The sequence below is a fragment of the Agrilus planipennis genome, unplaced genomic scaffold (genome assembly GCF_000699045.2).
Source record: "Agrilus planipennis isolate EAB-ADULT unplaced genomic scaffold, Apla_2.0 scaffold13, whole genome shotgun sequence".
Lineage (NCBI taxonomy): Eukaryota > Metazoa > Arthropoda > Insecta > Coleoptera > Buprestidae > Agrilus > Agrilus planipennis.
In genome coordinates, this window is record NW_020439040.1 from 191,987 (window position 1) to 216,545 (window position 24,559).

Genomic DNA, 24,559 nt, shown 5'->3' on the forward strand with positions numbered 1-24,559 from the left:
CATTCAGAACAAGTCTCCTCAATCTTAAAATTTTAAATGCATCATGGAATTGGCATTTAGATACTTGGTAAAAATTCTTTATACATAAAAAAATAAAACTTGTAAAATTAAGTTTTTGCTACCTCCACTTAAAAAAGCTACTGTGTATAACATACAGTGTAATGAAAATTCGGCAGTTATTCTACCACCAATAAGAACAGCAAATTTGCTTACGACACTGTAGAGTACGAGATTATGCATAATGAAACTAAATGAAATATTAGCTCATACCAGTGGCGGCTCTGTAATAAAAGCAAGTGAGCTATTGCACCCCTCGAATTTTAAAACAAAGCAAAGCAAGCGGCGGCTGACCGCGAAACTTTAGGCATTATTATACATGGTTTGCGAGCTGATAGTTCAGTTCATTGTCAAATGAGCAAAAACTGGAGACGCATTTGGAGCAAGCGTTTTACTTTGCTCAAATTGTGTACCGTCGGAAAATGAATGCCATGTGGACTTCGCGGTAAAATAAATAACAAGTAGGTAATAAATTAACAAAACTGGGCATTGTTGGTCTATTACATTTATTTAAATACACAATTTAATTAAACATTAATCAGCTGTGATGCTACAAATACGAACTGGACAAATAAAACCATACATATATTCACGCAGCTAGTTCGATATTTATTTTTCGGTAAACAACATCAAAACGTGCAATCTATCTAATGGCGTTTCATATGGTCGGCAAGACTTCTTTCGTGTTTGAACGACTTTTCGCAAAACTGACACAGAAATCTCAAACCCGGAGGTCTCGTGTGAACTTCCTCTTCGTGCCTGCGCTTATAATCGTTTCTTTTAAACGTTCGTTCACAATAATTACATTTGAAGAGTTTGTTGTTACTGTGTAGTTGATAATGTCTCTTCAGATATGCTTCAGAATAAAAAACTTCGAGACAAATGTTGCATCTGGCGCCCGAAGCGTCTTCTGAATGTCCCCAATTCAAGTCCCTAAAAATAATCAGCAATAAGATTTCATAACCTTCTCCTCACTTTACATATTTAGTGTCCTTACTAATTAATTCAGAGCTAGGGTATAAAACACAATTGCAATTTAGGAGCGTTCTAACCGACACAAATTTGATAATATAATCACTTTGAGTTTAAATAATAGTAATACTAATAATTACGGTAAAGTGGTTTCCACAACGCATCCAAAAAGATGTGAGTGAGCTTCTTTGGCATCTTGCTCAAAGTTGACCAGTGAAATTTGAGAAGACCGGATGATAATAATAAAATAACAATTCTGCAATTGTTTTGGTGAAAAGTTCAATAATGCAGAGCTTCAATTGTCCACATTAAGATGTGGCAAAATGCAGCTAATTGTAATAGTCCAGCGTCCAGATCATTTAATCAATATCGAATAAAATAGTGGTCTGTATTCTGTCGAAACTGCCAGACGCGGATCGCGATTTCGATCTTTTTGGATCTCATCAGCGCGTCGCAGGCAGCCCGACAGAACACAGACCAACTTTTACCTGCTGTCTTAACAGTGCGTTTTAGAAAATATTACAAATGGCGCAGTAAACGCCATCTGTAGCCCGATGTTACGTTTTAGGATTACATATGGTCCAACAAGGTCCACTTGTGTGGATATTTACTTGCTGAAAACAAATCCCGGCGTAGCCAACCTCAACGTGATAGGCACGTTAGCTTAATGGAATAAAATAATTCGAAGTAGTCTGTATTCAATCAATATCGTTGATGTCACTGGTGTCACAATTAGAGCAAGATTTGTAACGATTCATCAGATAGCTTTTGGTGATGATTTCGCAGTTTAAATAAAACATTTAAGTAGTTGGTGCACGTGAATCCTTTTGCACAAATGGGACACATCCGACCTTTATCTCAGCCATGCATCCTCGTATGATTTTAATATTATACTAGAGATGCATTTCTTGCGTTCTTAATGTTAAATAATACAAATGAGCAAGCGTTTTAGTTTGCTCAGAAGTTGCAAACGGTAACAGTCAAAATGAATTCCATCTGTTTGAGTAGACATAGAGCCTCCTTTGCGGTTAACGAACAATGGAAAAATTGTAGTGAAGTCATATGGCTGATGCCTTGTCTATGTTTAGTATATAAACAATAAGTAGGTAATAAATTAACAAAGTTGGGAATTTTTGGTATAATACAGTTTATTTAAATATACGATTTAAGCGATATAAANAATGTGAATGCATCAGTAAAGCATGAAGTACATCTAAACGCTCTTTCATTTGAATGACTTTCCCGTAAATGCGCTACCACTTTGGAGGCTGAGTTAATCTTCATATTACAATAATTACAATTCCACGGATTCATTTTTGTTACTCCTTCCACATTTTTTACCTTTGCCGTTCGGTTCGATTTTAATATTTCTTTCGATAAATTTATGCCTTTTGACACGGTATTTCTTTTTATGTGTGAAGTTCCTGCTTTTATGTCTGATGCGATATTACTTTCAGTTGTTTCATATTCTGATTTTGTTTTTTTGTCTATCGTGTACGAACATTGGCCAGAATCTGCAGAGGACTCACCAGTCTCCTTCAGACGTATATTGCCCTTTTTATGAGAAATACTGGCCGAAACAAATGCCGCAACGGTTTTATGAAATTTTTTATGTTTTTTATATTCAGCCAACGAAGAGAAAATATCGAAACATGCACTACAACTCCAACTAGTAGAAGTCTGGTTTACGTTTCTGCCATTACGGCTTTTCGCAGACAACCTTGAACTTCTACGCAATGTCATTTTCTGCCATCTGAAATAACAATAACTAATATTAATGTCCGATTGGTATAGGTGTACTATTCAAAAACTCATTTATTACCCTAGCCAACGGACTATTTATAATCTTACCCAACGTGCTATTTATAATTTTACCATAAATATTTCTATACACTATGTCTGATCAGTACACCGGAAAAATTAAAGGAGAAAAGTGTACCTACATGAACAAGAAACAGATAAATTGACCTGTTTATGTGTCAGCTGTTGCGAAGGTTACGAATAAGTACGTGAGTTTCGTTAGTTAACGTTTGCAATAAGATAACGCGGCTGCATAACTAACTGTTAATTGTTCACTTAACTTGTGCATACTTTTTACATCCCCTACGTTTTGGTGCTATCACAAGATGCACTCTACAGTACCTCGAGATGTTACCTTTCAAATATTCTACATAGTGATCAGACATAGTGTATAATATCATAATTTGCTAAAACCAATTCTAATATCGTGTGATGTAAAACATACAACTCGTTTCAAACAGTCAAAGATGTGACCTTGACGAAAGCTGCGCGAATGGGTAAAGGGAAAGGGCGCATCTCTAACCGTTTGTATTGCCTTCAGTTCTCACACCCACTTCAGATTAGTCTGCTTACATTTTTGTTCCGAACGAGTAAATTATCTTATAAGGATCATGCACGCACTATACCGTAATTAAACAATTTTTTAGTAATTGTAACTTATTACCTTTTCTGTTGTTAAATTAATGATATTTTGTTCAACTCCAAGGTTCTATAGACACAAATATGATTTCTTATTGAAAAGTTGCATACGTATATTTACCAAAAGACCAAATTACCAAGTAATCAGTACCAATAAATGTTCTGTTTATTAAATAAACATTATATTAATTTTTTTTAATACTTCTATGACTTAAGCTATGTTTATAAAGTATATACTGAGTATAAAAAGATCTGTTGCATACTGAGCAGGAATACGGTTTCTCTCCGGTGTGAAGACGTTTGTGCACAATAAGGCTTCCAGGTGTAAAATAGGCTTTGTCGCACATCATGCATTTGTACCTTCTAAAATTACTATGTTTGTCCTGGCAAATTTGCGCTCCACTACGTGTTTTATAAGATTTCTTACAAATTTTACAACAAACAATCGCAGTAGCTCCATGACCTTTCAAATGCGACTTTAAATTATTCACGTTAATCACTTTACCGCACACCTGACATATCGTGATCTTCTTTTCAGAGTGTCGAACAGTGAAATGTCTCTTTAGATCCGATGAATCTTTGAATTTGTTTCCACAATTTGAACACGGAAACTTTGCCCCTGAATGCACTCTTCTCATGTGAAGTGCCAACAGCGTTTTTCCCTTATACGTTTTATCACAGATCGTGCATTTAATCTTCTCCTCTGCATGTACTATCTGGTTATGAGTAGAACGCGGAGTATTATAGTATGTTTGGCAAATATCGCAATAGTTTCGATGTTGCTCATTTCTGTGAAAAACGACTTCTTCCTTAGAGTCGAAGCCTTTTTTGCATTGATAGCATTTAAACGTCTTACCCACGTGGTGGTACTCAAAATGCTTCTCGAGGCCTCTGTATGTAAAACATTCTTTAAAACAGACGGCGCACTTAAATGGCCCCTCTTTTTCATGTGTTGATTGCAAGTGGGTTCTCAGCAATATAGAAAGCTTAAACTTAATGTCACAAAAAGGACATATTGCCATATATTCATGTGGATTCGTTTTATCGTCTTCATTCTCTTTTTTACTTTTTTCTACTTTACGATTTCTTTCAATCCTTTTAGTTTTACCAGAAGTCTTCTTGATTGTTCCTTTTTTGTTACTCGAACAAGGAGATTCGTGGTCATTTGAATCGGTTGCCTTGTCTGTATCAGAACTCGAAATATGCAACTGATCATCAAAATCATCCACCAAACTCTCCTGTGCACATTGATCTCCATGACTGTTCCGAGAACGGTCATTATCTGAGTCAGACAAATCTATGCATTCGTTGGGTTGTATATTATTTCGATTTAGCAAATTCGTCTTACCGATATCATTCTTTTGCAAGAGCTGAATCACGTTTGAACTGATATTCATGTTATCTAATGAATCATTAACAGTTCTCTCTTTCTGTGCAGGTGCAGTAGTCTTTGCGGCCACTAAATTGTTTGGGGGTATAGCTATCGCACTTTTCCTTGTATTTATGGAATAAGAACTGCGTGGAATTATTGTCGATTGAACACGAGAGTTGTTGCGGTGATAATTTTGAAAATGATCTTGCAATTCTTCAAATGTGAATGCATCTCTTGGACATGAAGTGCATGCAAATGGTTTTTCACTTGAATGACTTCCTCGTAAATGTTCTATCGCTTTTAAGGATGAAATAATCTTCTTGTTACAATAATTACAGGTCCACGGATTAATTTTTGTTATTCCATCCTTATTTTTCAAATTCTTTGTTTGGTTCAATTTTGGTTGTTTTTCTGGCGAATTTATGCTTTGGGACGACCTAATATTATTTTTGCAAGTTGTTTCTTTATTGTTTCGCGGTACGTCCGAATCACTACCCGATGCGCTATTGCTTTCGGTTGCTTCATATTCTGATTCTAATTCATCTGAACTTTGGGAGGACTCTTCAGAAGATTCGTTAGTTTTGTTTTTATGTATTTTGCCTTTTTTATCAGAAATACTGTTTTTATATTTTAAAACAATAGCCGCAACAGTTTTATGAAACTTCTTATGTTCCTTGTATTCTACCAACGATGAGAAAATATCGAAGCATGAATTACAACTCCAACCGGTACGCGTCTCGCTTACAACTTCTCTGCCATTTTGTTTTTTTGCCAACAACCTTGAACTTCTGCGCAGTACACTTTCTTGTAATCTGAAAGAGCAATATAAATTAGTATGACTGATTGATGTATGTATACCGAAAATATATTTATTACCTTAGCCAATGGGCTATTTAAAATTAAAGCGTTAATAATTTCTGACACAGTTATTTTCATATCGGATGACATGACCAATATGCAAAATTATAAGTCTCAATTGTATACTACCGACATTCAGATTGGTATAATTGCAACTAACCAATCGTGAAGGGCTGCACAAGCACTACACCGTAGCTACTAAAAATATTGTAGGGATTGTAATTTATTCCCCGTTTTGTCCATCTACCGCATGTCGCATTGCAGCCGGCCGCGGAGTAGGGGTAAAACTGAAAGGCGCTCAGCCAATGCCAATGTGACGGCGCCCATTACTCGCATGAGCTAACAGTGTAGCATTTATATTCTCACACATTCGTGCAAGTGCATGACAATTACATTTATAGACTGTGAAACTCAAAGCGAAGATGAATAACTGTTTAAAAGTTTAAAATGATCCAATGATTTAAATAAATATTGTTCTAAATTTTTAACATGCGTCTATCATCTGAAAGATTGTATTTATTATGTATTTCGTACTCTCATACGCAGATTGAAATTAAAATTTATACTTGAATATGTTGACTATTATTGATATCCCATTATCATTCCCATTTTACAATCATTAATATAAGATTAAGAACGCGATTTTAATGTTAATACCTTAAATCCAACAATTTTCCGGAAATTTACAGTTAAAATGCCTACAATCCGAAAAGTTTCATAAAACCACACAATTTTTCTTGTTTCTGTAGAAACAAATCCGATTTATCCATAGCATTAGGGTTTGAAGGTAATAAAAAAACAATTGTTATTGAAAAAAAGTTTAAACAACAACTAACAATTCTAATGTCAACTTACAAAACATTAAATTCGTTTTATGTTCTTATGACTTAAGCTATGTCTATACAATATTTGCCTGGTATAAAAAGATCTACTACATATTAAACAACAAAATCGTTTCTCTCCGGTGTGAAGACGCTTATAAATGTTAAGGCTCTCCGCTACAAAATAGCTTTTATTACACACAGAACACTTGAATCTTCTAATATTATTATGTATGTCCTCATATCTTCTTGCTCCTTGGCATGATTTAAATGTTTTTTTTACAAATTTTGCAGCAAGTGATTTCACCAGGTCCGTCGGTCATCAAATGTGGCTTTAAATAATTAACGTTGACGTCCTTACCGCACGCTTGACATAAACTAGTTTCAATTTCGGAATGTACTAATTCATAGTGTCTCTCTACATCATCTTTTCGTCTAAATTTTTTTCCACAAACTGAACAAGGAAAATTTACCTCTGAATGCTCGGCCAACGACAATTTTCCGTTACATATTTTATCGTGCATCGTGCATTTAATCTGCTCCTGTCTGTGTAGCACGTTATGAAGACTGAGTAGAATGATATAATATTTTTTGCAAATATCGCAGTAGGTTCGATGATACTCGTTTCTGTGAAAAACTAATTCTTCTTTGGAGTTCATGCATCGGTAACAGCTAATGTTACTGGCGTGCTTCAATTTAAGATGACTATTGAGGTTTCGATAATCATTACCGAATTCCTTCAGACAAAGGGCGCATTGAAACGGTCCGATCTTATTATGTTCTGCTTTTAAGTGATCTCTCAGCAACAGAGGAAGCTTAAACAACATTTTGCAAAAAGAACATATTGCTACATAGTCACTTACATTACTTTTATATTCCTTTTCTTTGTTTGTAAAATTATTTGTTTCAATATTTTTATCACATAAGGATTTCTTAGCGTTTGGATTGGTTGCATTTACCTCATCATTAGAAGATAGAAAATTTTTATTTATATTCGTAGACATGGTAATCATATTGCTTCCCGGCTCAATTGTATCTACGGATTGATTGTTTTGTATTTCAACATGATTCCTCTTCATGATCTTTTTCTCATGTATACACTGAATCGTAGTTGTATCATTTTTTTTCCGATCTGAAGACTCATTAACAGTTTCTTCATTTTCTGAAGTTACAGTGGCATTTGCGACCAGTAAACTGTTTAAAGAAATAATTTTCAAACTGTGCCCTGTATCGGTGGAATCGAAGTTAAATGATTCAGTTAATATCATTTGCACAGGCGAGCTATTACGGTGAAAATTATTGAAATGATTTTGCAATTCTTCAAATGTGAATGCATTTTCGGGACACGAGGTGCATCTAAAACATCTTTCATTTAAATGATTTTTCTCCAAATGCTCTACCAGTTCGGAGGTAGTATTAGTCATCGAATTACAGTAGTTGCACTTATATTCATTGATTTTTGTTTCTCTGCTCGTATTTTGCATCTCAATCGACTGGTTCGATCTTAATTGCTCTTTTGACGAAGTTACAGGTGACCTAATATTCTTTTTGTTTGAAATAGATTTTTTGTTACCCTGCGATTCATCCGAATCACTGTTTGATGCGATACTGTTTTCAGATACTTCATATTCGGATTCTGTTTCGTATGGTCCATCTGAACTTTGGGAGGAATCTTCAGAAATTTCATCAGAATTTATAAGAATATTTTCTGATTTATCGAAAATACGGTTGTCATGCTTCAAAGCAACATCCGCGATAGTTTTATGAATTTTTTTGTGTTCCTTATATTCTGCCAACGAAGCAAAAATGTCGAAACATAAACTACAACTCCGAGCAGGAGTCCCGCTTTTTTGTTGTTTTACAGACAACCTTGAACTTCTACGCAATGCACTTTTTAGTAATCTGAAACAGCAATAATTAATATTAGTATGACTGATTGGTTTAAGCTATTTAAAAATACGCTAATACCTTAGCCAAAGGGTTTTAATATCAATATGGAGAATGTTATTTGGTCATACTGACTGGAATTACAATATTTTCATATCGGCTAACATGTCACACGCCCTACCAATTGTATGTCTCGGTAATATGAAATATTAACGTAAAAATTCACTTCCAGTGCTCTATCCAGTACAAACTATCTCAGATCAATGAAGGAAAATTTTGTTGCCGTTGTCACACCTCCACCAGGAATCAAACAACAGCAACAAATATTTTCCCTTATTAAGCTGAGGTAGTTTGTAGTAAATAAAGAATTGGAAATGAATTTTCACATTAACATTTAATATGTGTCATTGTTTTCATATACATAGTATATACAATTACATTAGTAAAAAGTCGACGGATCTGTAACGTAGTAGGCTGGGTTTGTCGTGGTTGCTGTTGTCATCTCTCGTAGCTTAGTGGTCAGAGCATTGGTGTGTAAAGCCAAAGGTCCCGGGTTCGATTCCCGGCGGGGGTGTGTGACAACAGCAACAAAAATTTTCCCTCATTAACCTAAGGTAGTTTGTAGTGGGTGGAAAATTGAAAATGAATTTTCACATCAATATTTCATATTAACCACAATTAAAAAATAAAAATGCCTCAGTAATATGTTGAATTCTCACACTGGCATTCAAATTAGTATGGTTGTAATCACGGTAGGATAATATGCTTTACCATGGTTGTAACTAAACAATTTAATAAAGGCGCGCAGGCACTACACAGCCATTAAAAATATTTTTAGTGGTAGTAACTTACTACCTGTTGATTTATAATACTTCCGGTTTTAGGATTTTTGTGGGAATAAATAATATTTATACACCACATTGGTTTTGCAAGGTAAAAAAAGAAATATATTGACAAATTACATGCGTATACTATAATTACCACATTACCAAGTTAAACAACAACAAACTTTTGTAATGTGGTATCAACAACAAAGTTATTAACTTCATTTTACTCTCTTATGGCTTAAGCTATGTTTATACAAAATTTGCACCGTATAAAAGGATCTGCTACATACTGAACAGGAATACGGTTTCTCTCCGGTGTGAAGACGTCTATGGATGATAAGGCTTCCAGGTGAAAAATAGCTTTTATCGCACATGGTACACTTGTATCTTCTGATATTATTATGTTTGTCCTCACAATACTGTACTGCTCGATATGTTTTATAAGATTTTTTGCAAATTTTGCAGAACAGCATTCGTCTATGTGCTTTTAAATGTGCTCTTAAATAATTCGCATTAATTTCTTTACCGCATTCTTGACATACCGTAGTCTTAATTTCAGTATGTTTGCGCGTGTAATGTTCGTTTAAAACAGCATTTCTTTTGAACTTTTTACCACATACCGAACACGGATATTTTGTTCTTGGATGAACTCTTCTAATGTGAATCCTCAACCTTCTTTTTCCGTTATATGTTTTATCACAAATCGTGCATTTAATCTTGTCCTCTGCGTGCACGTCCTTATTATGACAATAAGGCGTAACAGCATAATATGTTTGACAAATGTCGCAATAGTTTCGATGATGCGCTTTTCTGTGATAAGCTACTTCTTCTTTCGAATCGAAACCTTGTTTGCATTGGTAACATTTAAACTTCTTGCCGGTGTGCTGCATTGCAAAATGACCGTCAAGGCCTTGATAACCGGAGTATTCCTTCGGACAAATGGCGCATTTAAATGGTCCTTTTTTGTTATGTGTTGATTTCAAGTGATTTTTGAGCAATAAAGGATGCTTGAACTTCATTTCACAAAAAGCACATATTGCCTTATCGCTATCGTTTTCAATCATTTCTCCAAAACTGTTTGTTTCAATATTATTAGAGTTACCATTAATATTACTAGAATCAGGAGATTCCTCTGCAGTATTACCGTCATGGTATTTAAAATGGTAATTATTATTCGTATTCGAGCTCATCGCTTTGCTATTCGACCCAGTCAGATTTGCGGATAGATTATTTTGTGTTTCAAAATGATTCCCCTTCGTGGTCTTATTCTCTAGCAAATGCTGAATTACAGCTGAATCAATTTTATTCTGATCCGAAGACCTATCAACAGTTTCCTCTTTTTCTGAGGGTGTACTGGCATTTGCGACCACTAAATAATCTCCAGTATCTGTGGAATCAGAATTAAATGATTTAGTATATGTCATTTGAAGAACGGAGCTTTTGCGGTGAAAGCTTTTGAAATGATTTTGCAATTCTTCGAAAGTAAAAGAATTTTTAGGACACGAAGTGCATCTAAAACATCTTTCATTTAAATGATTTTTTTCCAAATGCTTTACCATTTTGGAGGATATTTTGGTCGTCCAATTACAGTAGTTGCACTTATATTCATTGATTTTTGTTTCTCTGTTCGTATTTTGTACCTCAATCGACTGGTCCGATCTTAATTGCTCTTTTGACGAATTTACAGGTAACCTAATATTCCTTTTGTTTGAAACAGGTTTTTTATTACTCTGCGATTCATCCGAATCACTGTCTGATACACTACTGTTTTCAGATGCTTCATATTCGGATTCTGTTTTGTATGACTCGTCTGAACTTTCGGCGGAATCTTCAGAAGATTTATCAGCCGTTTTAAGAATATTTTCTGTTTTATCGGAAATACTGTCTTCTTGTTTTAAAGCAATAGCCGCAAGAGTTTTATGAAACTTTTTGTGTTCCTTATATTCTGCCAACGAAGCGAAAATATCTAAACATGAACTACAACTCCAAGAAGTAGTGTCGCTTACAACAGCCCTTCCATTTTGTTTTTTTGCCGACAACCTTGAACTTCTGCGCAATGAACTTTCTTGTAATCTGAAAGAACAATAATTAATGTTAGTATTACTGATTGGTTTAAACTATTTAAAAATACATTTAATACCTTAGCCAAGGGGCTATGTATAATTGTACTGTTAAAAGTTTCAATGTGAATATGAATAAAGTTATTTGCTCATACTGACTGATTCCACAATATTTTCATATCGGCTGACACGTCACACACCATACCAATCGTAAGTCATAGTAAATATGTTGAATTCTCACATTCAGATTTGTATAGTTATAATAACGGTAAAGTATATGCCCTACCACGGTTATAACTAAACAATTTAGTAAGGACGCGCAACCACCACACAGTCATTAAAAATATTTTTAGTGGTAGTTACTAATTACCTTTTCAGTTATAATACTTCTTATTCTAGCTTTTTGTGTAAATAAATGAGATTTATACACCATATTAGGTTCGTAAGCTAAAAAACGAAATGTGTGCTGGGACTCGTAGTACAAGTAAAACTTCAAAGGACAAGTGAAAAAACGAATCCCAACAAAAGTTTCACTTTGTTTTACGCACAGGTTTTCAAATTTGGACAAGTACATTAACAATCTGCCCGTAAAACTTGAAGTAAAAATTTTGTCGCGATTAGTTTTTCCACTTGTCCGTTAAAGTTTCACTGCTCCTATGTGTCCCAGCACACATTTCGTTTTCACAAGTTTACTGCAAATTTTGATTTGGTTTTTACACAGACCGTAAATGATGCCCGGCCACCAGGAGAGCAGAGGTAAGAAAACAACAGCTGAGCACAGCACACGCCGCCGGGACTCCAGCGGACTCCCCACTCTCCACGTGGCTGCGCATTATATCCATCTAATACAGCCGTTGCCCTCTCTCTACCACGGCCAGTCTTTCTCTCCCACCGCCGCTGCCGCATCTCACGCTCAATATACCTCTACCCTCTCTACGCGGCTGTAACGCAGAAAAAATCGTAATATCCCGCGTCTATATAAAAGTTTCACTTCAAAAAGTATCATATCGACAAATTGCATAAGTATACTATAATTTACTACATTACTCAGTTAAAAAACAACTTATGTCAACAACAAAGTATTCAAAATTAAAATACAGTAAGCTCTTCCTATACTCGTATGGCTTAAGCGATGTTTACTTCTACGTCTTCAAATGTACCCTTAAATTATACACGTTGGTTTCTCTGTCGCATTCTTGACACACCTTTGTTTTAATTTCACTATTTTTGCGATTAAAGTATTCCTTTAAAAGAGAACTTCTTTTGAATTTTTTTACCACACATTGAACACGAAAACTTTGTTCTTGATTGAACCGTTACCACGTTAACTTCACTCTTAACTGTAAAGTATTTATAAAAACAAACGCGATTTAGGTTAATAGGGTAAAAAAGAATTGGCAGGTACTAAAAAATTATATAATTTCTAAATGATACGAAGTGAAATAAAACAATAACCAATCATTATAATATTTTGTTAATAACAGTCATTTAAAATTAAAATTCCCTAACTTCTTTTTGTACTTTAATGGCTTAAGCTATGTTTATACAATATATGCGCAGTATAGAAAGATCTGCTACATACTGAACAAGAATATGGTTTCTCTCCGGTGTGGAGACGTCTATGAATCGTAAGACTAGCGTATGAAAAATAGCTTTTATCGCAGATGGTACACTTGTACCTTTTGTAATTATTATGTTTGTCCTCACAACCTCTTGCTCCTGCGTCTGATTTATAAGGTTTCTTACAAATTTTGCAGCATTTCTTATTATTTTTATGAGTATTCAAATGCTTGTGTAAATAATTCACCTTGACGTCCTTACCGCACACTTGACATACCGTGGTCTTCATTTCGGTGTGTACACCGTTATGGTGTAACTTTAGAGTAAAGCGACTTTTAAATTCTTTTCCACAGACTGAACAAGGAAACAGCACCCGTGGATGTACTCTCCGCATGTGAATTTCAAGAATCTTTTTTCCCTTACACGTTTTATCACAGATCGTGCATTTAATCCTTTCCCCCGCATGTACCCTCTGGTTATGATCAGAACGTGGAATACTAAAATATGTTTGGCAAATATCGCAATAGTTTCGGTGATGTTCGTTTCTGTGTAAAATTACTTCTTCTTTCGAGTCGAAGCCTTTTCCGCATTGATAACATTTGAACTTCTTGCCGGTGTGTTGTTTTGCAAAATGAACGTCAAGACTTGTGTAACCGGCGTATTCCTTTGGACAAACGGCGCATTTAAATGGTCCCTCTTTGTTATGTGTTGATTTCAAGTGGTTTTTGAGCAATACAGGCTGCTTGAACTTCATTTCACAAAAACAACATATTGCCTTATCGTTATCGTTTTCATTCGTTTTTTCTAAACTGTTTGTTTTAACATTATTAGTGTTGTCAGTAACTTTCGACCCAGTCAGATCTGTGGATCGATTATTTCGTGTTTCAAAATGATTTCTCTTCATGGTATTGTTCTCTTGCAAATCAATTTTCTTCTGATTCGAAGACTTATTAACAGTTTTTTCTTTTTGTGAAGGTGTAGTGACATTTGCGACAACTAAACAATCTCCACTATCTGTAGAATCAGAATTAATCGACTTAGTTGATGTCATTTGAAGAGCGGAGCTTTTGCGGTGAAAATTTTTGAAATGATTTTGCAATTCCTCAAAAGTGAAAGCATTTCCAGGACACGAAGTGCATGTAAAACATCTTTTATTCAAATGACTTTTCTCCAAATGCTTTACCATTTCGGCGGATGTTTTCGTTACCCAACTACAGTAGTTGCAGTTAAATTGATTAATTTTTACATCTCTGTTCGTATTTTGCACCTCAATCGTATGATCCGATCTTAATTGCTCTTTTGACAAAGTTACGTTCCTTTTGTTTGAAGTTTTCTCGTTGGTTTGCGATTCGTCCGCCGCATCACTGTCTGATGCACTACTGTTTTCGGATACTTCATATTCGGATTCGGATTCGTATGATTCATCTGAACTCTGGGCGGAATCTTTAGAAGATTCATCTGTCGCCCTACGAATATTTTCTGTTTCGTCGGAAATACCGTCTTCTTGTTTTAAAGCAATAGCCGCAAGAGTCTTATGAAATTTTTTGTGTTCCTTATATTCTGCCAAGGAAGCGAAAATATCTAAACATGATCTACAACTCAAAGCAGTAGAAGTCCCACTTCCTCCGTTCTGTTTTTTTGCCGACAACCTTGAACTTCTGCGCAATGAACTTTCTTGTAATCTGAAAGAACAATAATTAATCTTAGTATTACTCATTGNTCTACATAGTGATCAGACATAGTGTATAATATCATAATTTGCTAAAACCAATTCTAATATCGTGTGATGTAAAACATACAACTCGTTTCAAACAGTCAAAGATGTGACCTTGACGAAAGCTGCGCGAATGGGTAAAGGGAAAGGGCGCATCTCTAACCGTTTGTATTGCCTTCAGTTCTCACACCCACTTCAGATTAGTCTGCTTACATTTTTGTTCCGAACGAGTAAATTATCTTATAAGGATCATGCACGCACTATACCGTAATTAAACAATTTTTTAGTAATTGTAACTTATTACCTTTTCTGTTGTTAAATTAATGATATTTTGTTCAACTCCAAGGTTCTATAGACACAAATATGATTTCTTATTGAAAAGTTGCATACGTATATTTACCAAAAGACCAAATTACCAAGTAATCAGTACCAATAAATGTTCTGTTTATTAAATAAACATTATATTAATTTTTTTTAATACTTCTATGACTTAAGCTATGTTTATAAAGTATATACTGAGTATAAAAAGATCTGTTGCATACTGAGCAGGAATACGGTTTCTCTCCGGTGTGAAGACGTTTGTGCACAATAAGGCTTCCAGGTGTAAAATAGGCTTTGTCGCACATCATGCATTTGTACCTTCTAAAATTACTATGTTTGTCCTGGCAAATTTGCGCTCCACTACGTGTTTTATAAGATTTCTTACAAATTTTACAACAAACAATCGCAGTAGCTCCATGACCTTTCAAATGCGACTTTAAATTATTCACGTTAATCACTTTACCGCACACCTGACATATCGTGATCTTCTTTTCAGAGTGTCGAACAGTGAAATGTCTCTTTAGATCCGATGAATCTTTGAATTTGTTTCCACAATTTGAACACGGAAACTTTGCCCCTGAATGCACTCTTCTCATGTGAAGTGCCAACAGCGTTTTTCCCTTATACGTTTTATCACAGATCGTGCATTTAATCTTCTCCTCTGCATGTACTATCTGGTTATGAGTAGAACGCGGAGTATTATAGTATGTTTGGCAAATATCGCAATAGTTTCGATGTTGCTCATTTCTGTGAAAAACGACTTCTTCCTTAGAGTCGAAGCCTTTTTTGCATTGATAGCATTTAAACGTCTTACCCACGTGGTGGTACTCAAAATGCTTCTCGAGGCCTCTGTATGTAAAACATTCTTTAAAACAGACGGCGCACTTAAATGGCCCCTCTTTTTCATGTGTTGATTGCAAGTGGGTTCTCAGCAATATAGAAAGCTTAAACTTAATGTCACAAAAAGGACATATTGCCATATATTCATGTGGATTCGTTTTACCGTCTTTATTTTCTTTTTTACTTTTTTTTACTTTACGTTTTCTTTTAGTGCTTTTAGTTTTACCAGAAGTCTTCTTAGTTGTTCCTTTTTTGTTACTAGAATAAGAAGATTCGTCTTTATTTTCTTTTTCAAAACTATTTGTTTTACTAGTTTTAGTCTTGCCAGATTTCTTCAGTCTTTTTGCTTTTTTCTTACTAATACGAGGAGATTTCTGATCATTTGAACTGGTTGCATTTTTTGTATTCGAACACGGAAGATTCGACCGATCGTCAAAATCATCCGCCAGACCGTTCGTTACTGTCTGACCCTCTTGACCGTACTGAACATGATCATTAGTATTAGGAGCCATGGTTATAACACTGTTTCCCGACTCAATTAAATCTTTGGATCGATTAGTCTTTTCGACGGTCTTTTTCTCTTGCAAAAGCTGAAATAGGATCGAATCAATATTCTTCTGATTCGAGGACTTATTCGCAGTTTTCTTTTTCTTCGTGCCTACAGTGGCATTTGCGGCAAGAGTTTTTGTTGAAGGAATAATTGCAGAACGGTTCCTTGTATTATTCGAATCGGAATTAAATGATTTAATTATTGTCGTTTGGTTCGATTTTAATTGTTGTTTTGGCAAAGTTACGGGTGTTCTGAGATTCCTTTTGTTTGAAGTAATTTCTTTGTTAATCTGCGATTCGTCCGAATCACTGTTGCTTTCAGATACTTCGTATTCCGATTCTGTTTCTGCTTCGTCTGAATAATCCGAACTTTGGTCGGACTCTTCAGACGATTCATCAGACTTCTTTGTTTTATGGGGAACACCGTCTTCATATTTCAAAGCAATAGCCGCAACAGTTTTATGAAACTTTTTATGTTCCTTATATTCTGCCAAGGAAGAGAAAACATCGAAACATGAACTACAACTCCAACCAGTAATGGTCTGGTTTAGAGCATTTCTGCCCTTTTGGATTTTCGCCGACAATCTTGAGCTCCTGCGCAACGAATTTTCTTGTAACCTGAAACAATAACTGGTATGATAATAACTGGATCTTTAGCTGTTTATTATATTGTTCTACACAGTAGTTTCTATACACCATGCATGTAGGTATGTTAAATACGAAATAACACTGTTCCCAACTGATTTATTAAATAGCATCAATAGTTTACAATAACTAATTGTATCGTATAAAAATATAGGGATAGTCCCCCCCCCCCATCGTGTATATTCGGATATATAAACAGCCTGATATAGATCAATCGTATCTGGCCTATTAGCTGTCGACAAATCCCGAGAATTAGGCCCCTCTTTGTGACACCGTTGTTAGTGTTGCCCAAATTCAGTCTTGGTCTTGCAGTCTTGGTCTTGTTCTTGCGTTTTTGCAAGACCAAGACCAAGAACAAGACCGCGTATTTTTAGCAAGACCAAGACCAAGACTGACCGTGCAAGACTTGAGCAAGAACAAGACATAGCCTGCAAGACTCTTGCGTCTTGCAGCTAGGACTTAGCGCTATTTCACTGAGTAGTTAGGTGTAACAGTTCGGTGTATAGGTAGGTACGCTTAGGAATTCTATGAGACGCAAAAAACTGTATCAAAGAATATGAAAAACTGGACCTATGCGCATTACGACTAATACCATAAACATAGCGAATAAAAAAATTATTAAAATCAAACTGAGTGCATGCATAGTTATGTTTTAACCATCGGCACTTTGATAATGCGGCATCAAAGGTTTTGTACTTACTTCTCAAAGAAATTTGCCGCTTTTCGGAAGTACATGGTTATGATACACGCGCCGGCGGCTTCTTTTGAAATCTAAAACAATCGTTGCCGCCACGCCGAAATCATAACATTTGACACTATTTGATTGCCGCCATAGGGTGTAGGTATACTCATGCAAAATAATTTCGAATTTTTTTACACGCTTTATATTATTGTTTGATTTGCGGCGGCATCCTTATCATAGAGCCGGCACGTGGCGAGGCGGCGCGGTAGAAAGCAAGGATCATAAATGTTTATTAAGAAACAGTTACTTCCATGGAAAACGACATATAGGTCAGTTGATTTTTCGAATTTCTTATCAAATCTTCAGTTATTTATTAATCTGCTTGATCTTTACTATGGCTATATTCATTCAAGCTCACAATGTTCCAATTCTAATACGTTTTTCTAGGATTTAAAGTAAACTTTAATAAATAGTAATAGACTAATAGGTAATTGCAAGACTTGCAAGACTCTTGCTGCAAGACCAAGACCAAGACCAGGACTGGGAGCGCAAGACCAAGACCAAGACCAAGACCAGGTGTATTGGCGCAAGACCAAGACCAAGACTGGCTAAGTCTCGTCTTGTTCTTGCGTTTGGGCAACACTAACCGTTGTAGATATTTGTACTGATCAAGGGTCTTCGACGAAATAATGACCACCACGGGCTTTTTATTCTGCAATGTTTATCTTAAAACTAAATTAAACTGTTTGTTTTCATGAATTCCCTAAAGCCGTTATCTCCGTATTTCTCATATTCAGTTTAAATTCTTGATGAATCATTTTTAGTTTTTTTTTTTTTTTACTAGTGTGGCACATCTTGAGGATGCACCACATACGACTAAATTTTTACAAAACCTAAAATAAAGCAATTAAATACGAACATACCAATAAAAAAATAAATAACAGAATGCTAATGAGCGGCTGTTACCGCCCTTTTGCGAAAACATCAAAGTCTCTTCGTAGTGGGTACCTAGGTACATGTTCTAAGGTGGCAGCAGTAGAAGTTGCGTTATTTTTTATTGTTGTCACAACTAATCAATAAATATCGATTTAATGTAACACATTTAACCAACTTTTTCACCTACACTTTGTCAATAATACATCATTGAAAAAATGTCTTACAAGATTTATTTTTAAACTAGGCTGATAATAATTATGATACAAACAGTTAAATATATGCGAAACAACAATCAGGTTACTAAAATTAAATGAGAACAAAACTCGTAACTATCGTATTTACAAATTACGAAATGTTAATCAATGAAACACACTTTTAAAGTACTAAAGTCTGTATGTACATAAAAAAAAAAAAACGTATTCTAGTGTAGAGCTTTGATGTGAGTGGCGACGTGTCTCTTGAAATAATACTCATCGGCAAACGACCTACCGCATACTTCGCACTTGTGCCTGATGCCCATGTGTCGATTTTTATAATGGTTTCTGTATTCGCGTATCGTATAGAAACCCTTGTTACATTCCTCGCAGCGATGTCTAAACTGATCGAGATGTCTGAGCATATGCTCCTTGACGTTCTTCTCGTACATGAACGTTCGGAAGCAAAAGTTGCAGATCGCTCGATCGGTGTGTTCGATAATGTAATGATTATAAAACTCCGAATTCTTGTTGAACGTGGCGCTGCATACGTCACAAGTGTTGACGAAACACTTCCCCTTCTCGACGTGTCGAAAGAACACGAATTTATTAATAAACAACTGTTCGCATCGCAAGCATTTAAAATGGGGTATGTCGACCTCTTCGTTCGGATTAAGGATGATATAGTTCGTAGCTGAAAAGTCGGGCATTTCGTGTCGTCTTTTGGGCTGTAACAGTCGCGGAGTACCAGCCGTCCTCTTTATGAGAAGACTGGTTTCGTTTTTGCTACCCTTTTGCGTCTTTACCGTTACAAAAGGACCCTCTTTCCGAACCGTTTCCTTACGCTTCGGATCGATTTGTTCTTTTAGCAGTTTCGGTAGCACGTAACCGTGTTCGAATTGTACTATCGCATAGCTATTTTCGTGTTTACTACTGCTGTTTTCCTGTTTCACGCTGGTCAATTCGGAAACCTCGTCGATCACTACTTCGTTGACGCATTGCGAATCGTCCAATATGTAGAGCAACTCGTTCGACGACGAATCATTGATCGATTCCTCATTGGGGATGTTCATGACGGCTTCTATATTCTCCGTACAATCGAACTCGTTCTCCGATATTACGATCGGGTCGTTTTTATGGACGTCATAATGCTCGTATAGATCGTTCGTGTCGTAGAAACTCACGTGACATCGACAACAGTTGAATGTGTTATCGATTTTACTGACGTGGTGTTTAAGGAATTCCTTTTTACACCCGAATATCTGAGTACATATTTCGCATTCGTAAATCATTTGAGTGCCAGACTGAGACGTCTCTTGATCGTAATCGTTTGACAAATGGTCGTCCAATCTGTAAATATAAATAAGTATGTACTACGGTACCTACTAACGGAGTCTTTTCTAAAAAGAACAGAGAACACGCAGCAATTGACAAACTTTAAATTATAAATGAGTAATAAGTAATCACAGTGACCATGGTAAAACGTTTATATAATTCATAATTCAGCGGACAACCTATTATTATTATTAACAAACAATTGTACATTTAAATAGTAATATACTTATGAAACAACAAAATACCTACAAACACCTTTTAGGTATGGAGGTAGGTACTAAACAAACTCAATAAGAAAATCATTAAAATATTACCAAATATTAAATTGTTAAAATAATACAATACATACAGAAATATCAACTAACTGTTGCAGAAGTAATAAAATTTACATCTACCTATATATACGTAACATACATTTAAATAATTATCGACAAGCCGCCCTCCCATTATACACACTTCATGCCTTCCTCGTTATTTGCAGATGAAGCATGTAGTGATTATAAAACTCAATTCTATCTCTGAACGTCTGGTCGCAGTATTTACAAATAAAAACGTCGTTGACCCTCTTGTCGATGTATCGACCCGAGGGATCGATAACGAATTGATTTTTCGTCTTAACCACCTTATAAAGGATCGTGCGATGATCTCTGGTATGTAATCGAAACGATTTCTCGCCGCCAAATTTCGAGCCGCACTTGCAGCACACGTAAACACCGAGTTCCGCGTTGTACACGTGGTTCTTCAGATCCGCGCGATTGAATGGAAGTTGACATGTGCTGCATACGAACATCGTCGACGAGGAAACGTCCTCTTCTCTAATCATCTTCGACGTCACGAACAAATTTAACGGGTCCACACATCTGCAAATACACAATATCTGAAAACTACTACGATAGGATAAAATACAGCCCTAAGAGTAATAAAATTGTAAAAAAATATATAAAAAAATTGATGACACCACAATGATAAAAGACAACGTGCATGTACAGTAATTGCTTTATTTATTTATTTATTGTCAATCGTTATAAAATTAGATATTAATTACAAAATTCTTCTCTTATCTATATTACTCTCGCTGTTGCATGTACGGTCACTCGTTACATTTAAAAATAAGAATGCGTTTTTGCGTGATATTTTAAAAGCGTTCTAGTCACGAAACTCTTCTGGCACATATCACATTTGTAGGGCCTTTCTCCAGAGTGATAACGCATGTGCACTGTAAGCGACCCCCTCTGGGTAAAGCACTTATGGCAAATTTTACACGTATAAGGCTTTTCTTTCGTGTGAACGCGTTTATGGGCAACGAGCAATTTCCTGTTGGAAAACATTTTGCCGCAAACGTCGCATACGAACGGTTTCTCGCCCATATGGAGGATGACGTGGTTTTTAAGACTGGCCGCGGTGGTCACCGATTTCCCGCATATTTCGCAAATGTGATAATCGCGACCGGTATGAGTTTTCATATGATTCGAGTACGTTCGCGGATGCTGCAATACCTTCGAGCAAATTTCGCATTTGAATTCTTTTTTTATGAACCCCGGCTCGTGCGAGGCAACGTGCTTTTTGAAATTTTGCCTGTTCACAAAGGCCTTGTTGCATTTCGGACAAATGTACTTTTCCCCTTTATGCTGGATATCGTCGTGTTGGTCGAGCAAGTGTCTACTGGGAAAGCCCGCGCTACACTTGTCGCATTTAAATTTGTAGTTTTTAGAGTGCGTTTGCAAATGCGATTTTAAAACGCTTTTTGCAACAAAACCCTTGTCACAAATATCACAAATAAACGAAAGCTCTTTGACGTGAGACGTTTTCTTATGGTACGCCACCTGATAACGGAAAAGATACTTTTGATTACACAGATCGCAGGCAAACTTTTTCTCTTTATGATAACGAACGTGGTTTTTTAATTGAATCCTGTTGTCGAAGTTCTTCGAGCAGTAAGAACACTGAAACCATTTAATGGAATGTTTCTCTTTCTTCTTCATCCCGTTCTTTACTCTACGTCTCGTCGATCTGTAAAGAAGGTATTTTTTAATTACTTGACTAGTGGACCTACCTATTAAGCGACTAAAGTTTTCCGATAACAGGCACTAATCCCTTCCCATTCTCACTACCGCCTACAAAAGATGTCGAGCAAAAGTTCGCGCTTATCACTAAATGTTAACGAACACCCAGTATATTTTTAATAATTCTGCTCCAAAGTTAGATAGTTATATACCTAGTAATATTCCTCTAATTCCATGATATCTGTAAAAGATAGATTTCCTTCATTTATAGCTCGTGTTACTTTTGGTAATCTTTTAAAATACAAACAGGTACTTTAATGTACAGTAGGTACAGTTGTCTTATATAAATAGTAGGTAAATCAGCAACTTCCTTTGATAATAAAAAAATCATATAAACCACTTACACAAATACATGTAAGGGGCTTATAAGATTTTTACCAAAAATTAATCAAATAAGTTGTGGTTTTAACATTCAAGCGCAGTCATACTCTCATTATAATTGACAACATTTTATTAGCTTGCAACTAACTATAAATAATATTAATCAGCCCGGATGACCATTGAGTAGGACATTATAGAGATTAAGTAAAATGTGTCATAGTTACCAGTACAAATATTTACATAATAGTTTAAAGAGTACTGAGATGACCGCTCTAAGTTTTTCCACTGATAGCATTAGCCTATTTTTTCGTGACGTTTAGCATGTAAATTTAAAGCACTTTTCGTTACGAAATCTTTGTCGCAGAATTGACATTTGAACGGTTTCTCGCCCGTATGGGCAGAACGTATATGAGTTACTAACGAATTACGTTGTGTGAAACGTTTCTCGCAATAGTTGCACATATGCGGTTTTTCTTTCGTGTGTTGCAACAGATGAACCTTGAGTGTTTTCTGGCTGCCGAAGGCTTTACCGCAATACCCGCAAGGGTGAGGCTTCTCGCCGGCATGCACCACCGTTATGTGCGTCCGCAAACTGTTGCTAGAGGCGAGATACTTTCCACAGTATTCGCACATCAAAAGATTCGATTTGTTGTGAGTTGCCTTGTGCTTGTTAAGAGACTTATTCGATGAACATTCGAAAGGACATTCGCGGCATTGCAGTACCGGCGCTGCGTAATTAGGATTGTGAGTATTCATATGTATTCGAAAATACGATTCGCTACGAAAAACCTTGTTGCAATTGTCACATGTAAAAGTCGATCGTTTTACGTGCTGATTGGTGATATGTTCACCGTAACTAGTCACTTTCAACATCACATTGCACTCTTCGCACTTTATCATATCGCCCACATTCGAATGACGTAGAAGAATATGCTGCTTCAGTCTCATTTCGGAAGCGCACCTTCTCGAACATTGTGTACACTTAAAATCGCGCTTCTGATAGTTGCCTCTTATATGCGCTACTTTGTAATGAACATGAAGTTCATCTTCGGTTGGAAACACTGTGTTACATCTCTTACACACTACGAGGGCCGGCTGATGGGTGCGCTTGAAATGACAAAGCATTACTCGCTTGTAACTAAACGTCAAATGACATTCGGGGCAGTTGTATTGCGTTTTCTTGTATTTGTTGTCTTTAGTTTTGTGCATCAAGCTGTTATGAACGTCGCGTTCTTGTTCGTTTCTAAATGCCGTCACGCAAATGTTACAAACCCTTAAATTAGGTTCGTGCTGTTGCTTTATGTGACAAAACATGTTTCGCTTGTCCGCGAACGCGATGTGACATTCGTAACACTTAAACCCATTCGCCGAATCTGAATCTTCCGTTTCCACCTTTACTTTGTAGTCTTCAACAAACACACACTCTTCTACACTGGGATGAGATCTGTAAAAAATAAGCCACGTCATTTCCTGCTTTACAAATAGCCCTCGCAAAATATATTACACGTCTTGTCAATTACTATTTCAGCATAGTCAAAATGTGGTCCACTGATAAAAATGTTAATTAATTCCAGCCCAACGAAAAACTTAATGGTTTGCTTCTTGTCCTTTCCAGAATTAAGTTTTCATTTACAACAAATTTTACGTATAAATATCGCAAATCGGGAAGTATTGGAAAAAATTATATTGGATCGTCGAATAGTAACTAATTATTTATTAAGGGGAATTTTCTATACCTTGTTACATCCTCAAGTTTAAAATTCTCCACTAGAAAACTAATTTTAAAAATCCACTATTATTACGTTGAACAAACGTAGTCAATATACACAGGTGTATTTATTCAACTAATTAATGTTGATACTGTCTAACATGAGTACCTTAACAAACGGTAAATATTTCATAATGTAACATAGAGCAAGAAAGATGTTATGGATTTTTGCAATATAAAACCCATCACCTATTCAACCCCCCTCCGTGTTTTTTAGTTTGAAATATTACAGCGCTTCGCTCTTAAGGCAATTACGCCCAAGTTCTGTAATGAGATTATATCTACAGAGCCAGTCTGTCTCGTTTTTTTAATTTAAGTAATGATAACGCATGTCTTCC

At 35.9% G+C, this 24,559-nt stretch overlaps 1 protein-coding gene and 1 non-coding gene across 21 annotated transcripts in view; one reads left to right on the forward strand and one right to left on the reverse strand.

Moving 5' to 3' along the window:
• Positions 1 to 24,559, reverse strand: part of LOC108744184 (zinc finger protein 2) — an 81,939-nt gene that overhangs the window by 39,050 nt on the left and 18,330 nt on the right. The window contains exon 5 of one of the 20 annotated variants that reach the window (XM_025976764.1): positions 3,639 to 5,652. The exons of 12 other annotated variants lie outside the window; for them this stretch is intronic. In XM_025976764.1, the coding sequence (XP_025832549.1) occupies positions 3,654 to 5,652 (1,999 nt within the window). In that variant the 3' untranslated portion in view covers positions 3,639 to 3,653. Of the gene's footprint in view, positions 1 to 3,638; positions 5,653 to 6,708; positions 8,422 to 9,326; positions 11,307 to 12,798; positions 14,536 to 15,016; positions 16,896 to 18,754; positions 20,085 to 21,049; positions 22,080 to 22,732; positions 23,898 to 24,559 lie in introns of those variants that run through there. 7 more of the 20 variants (XM_018479814.2, XM_018479812.2, XM_018479813.2 and 4 more) reach the window with 7 other exon arrangements.
• On the forward strand, positions 8,908 to 8,980 carry Trnay-gua. Its single transcript has one exon. It is a non-coding gene; the product is annotated as a tRNA-Tyr (tRNA).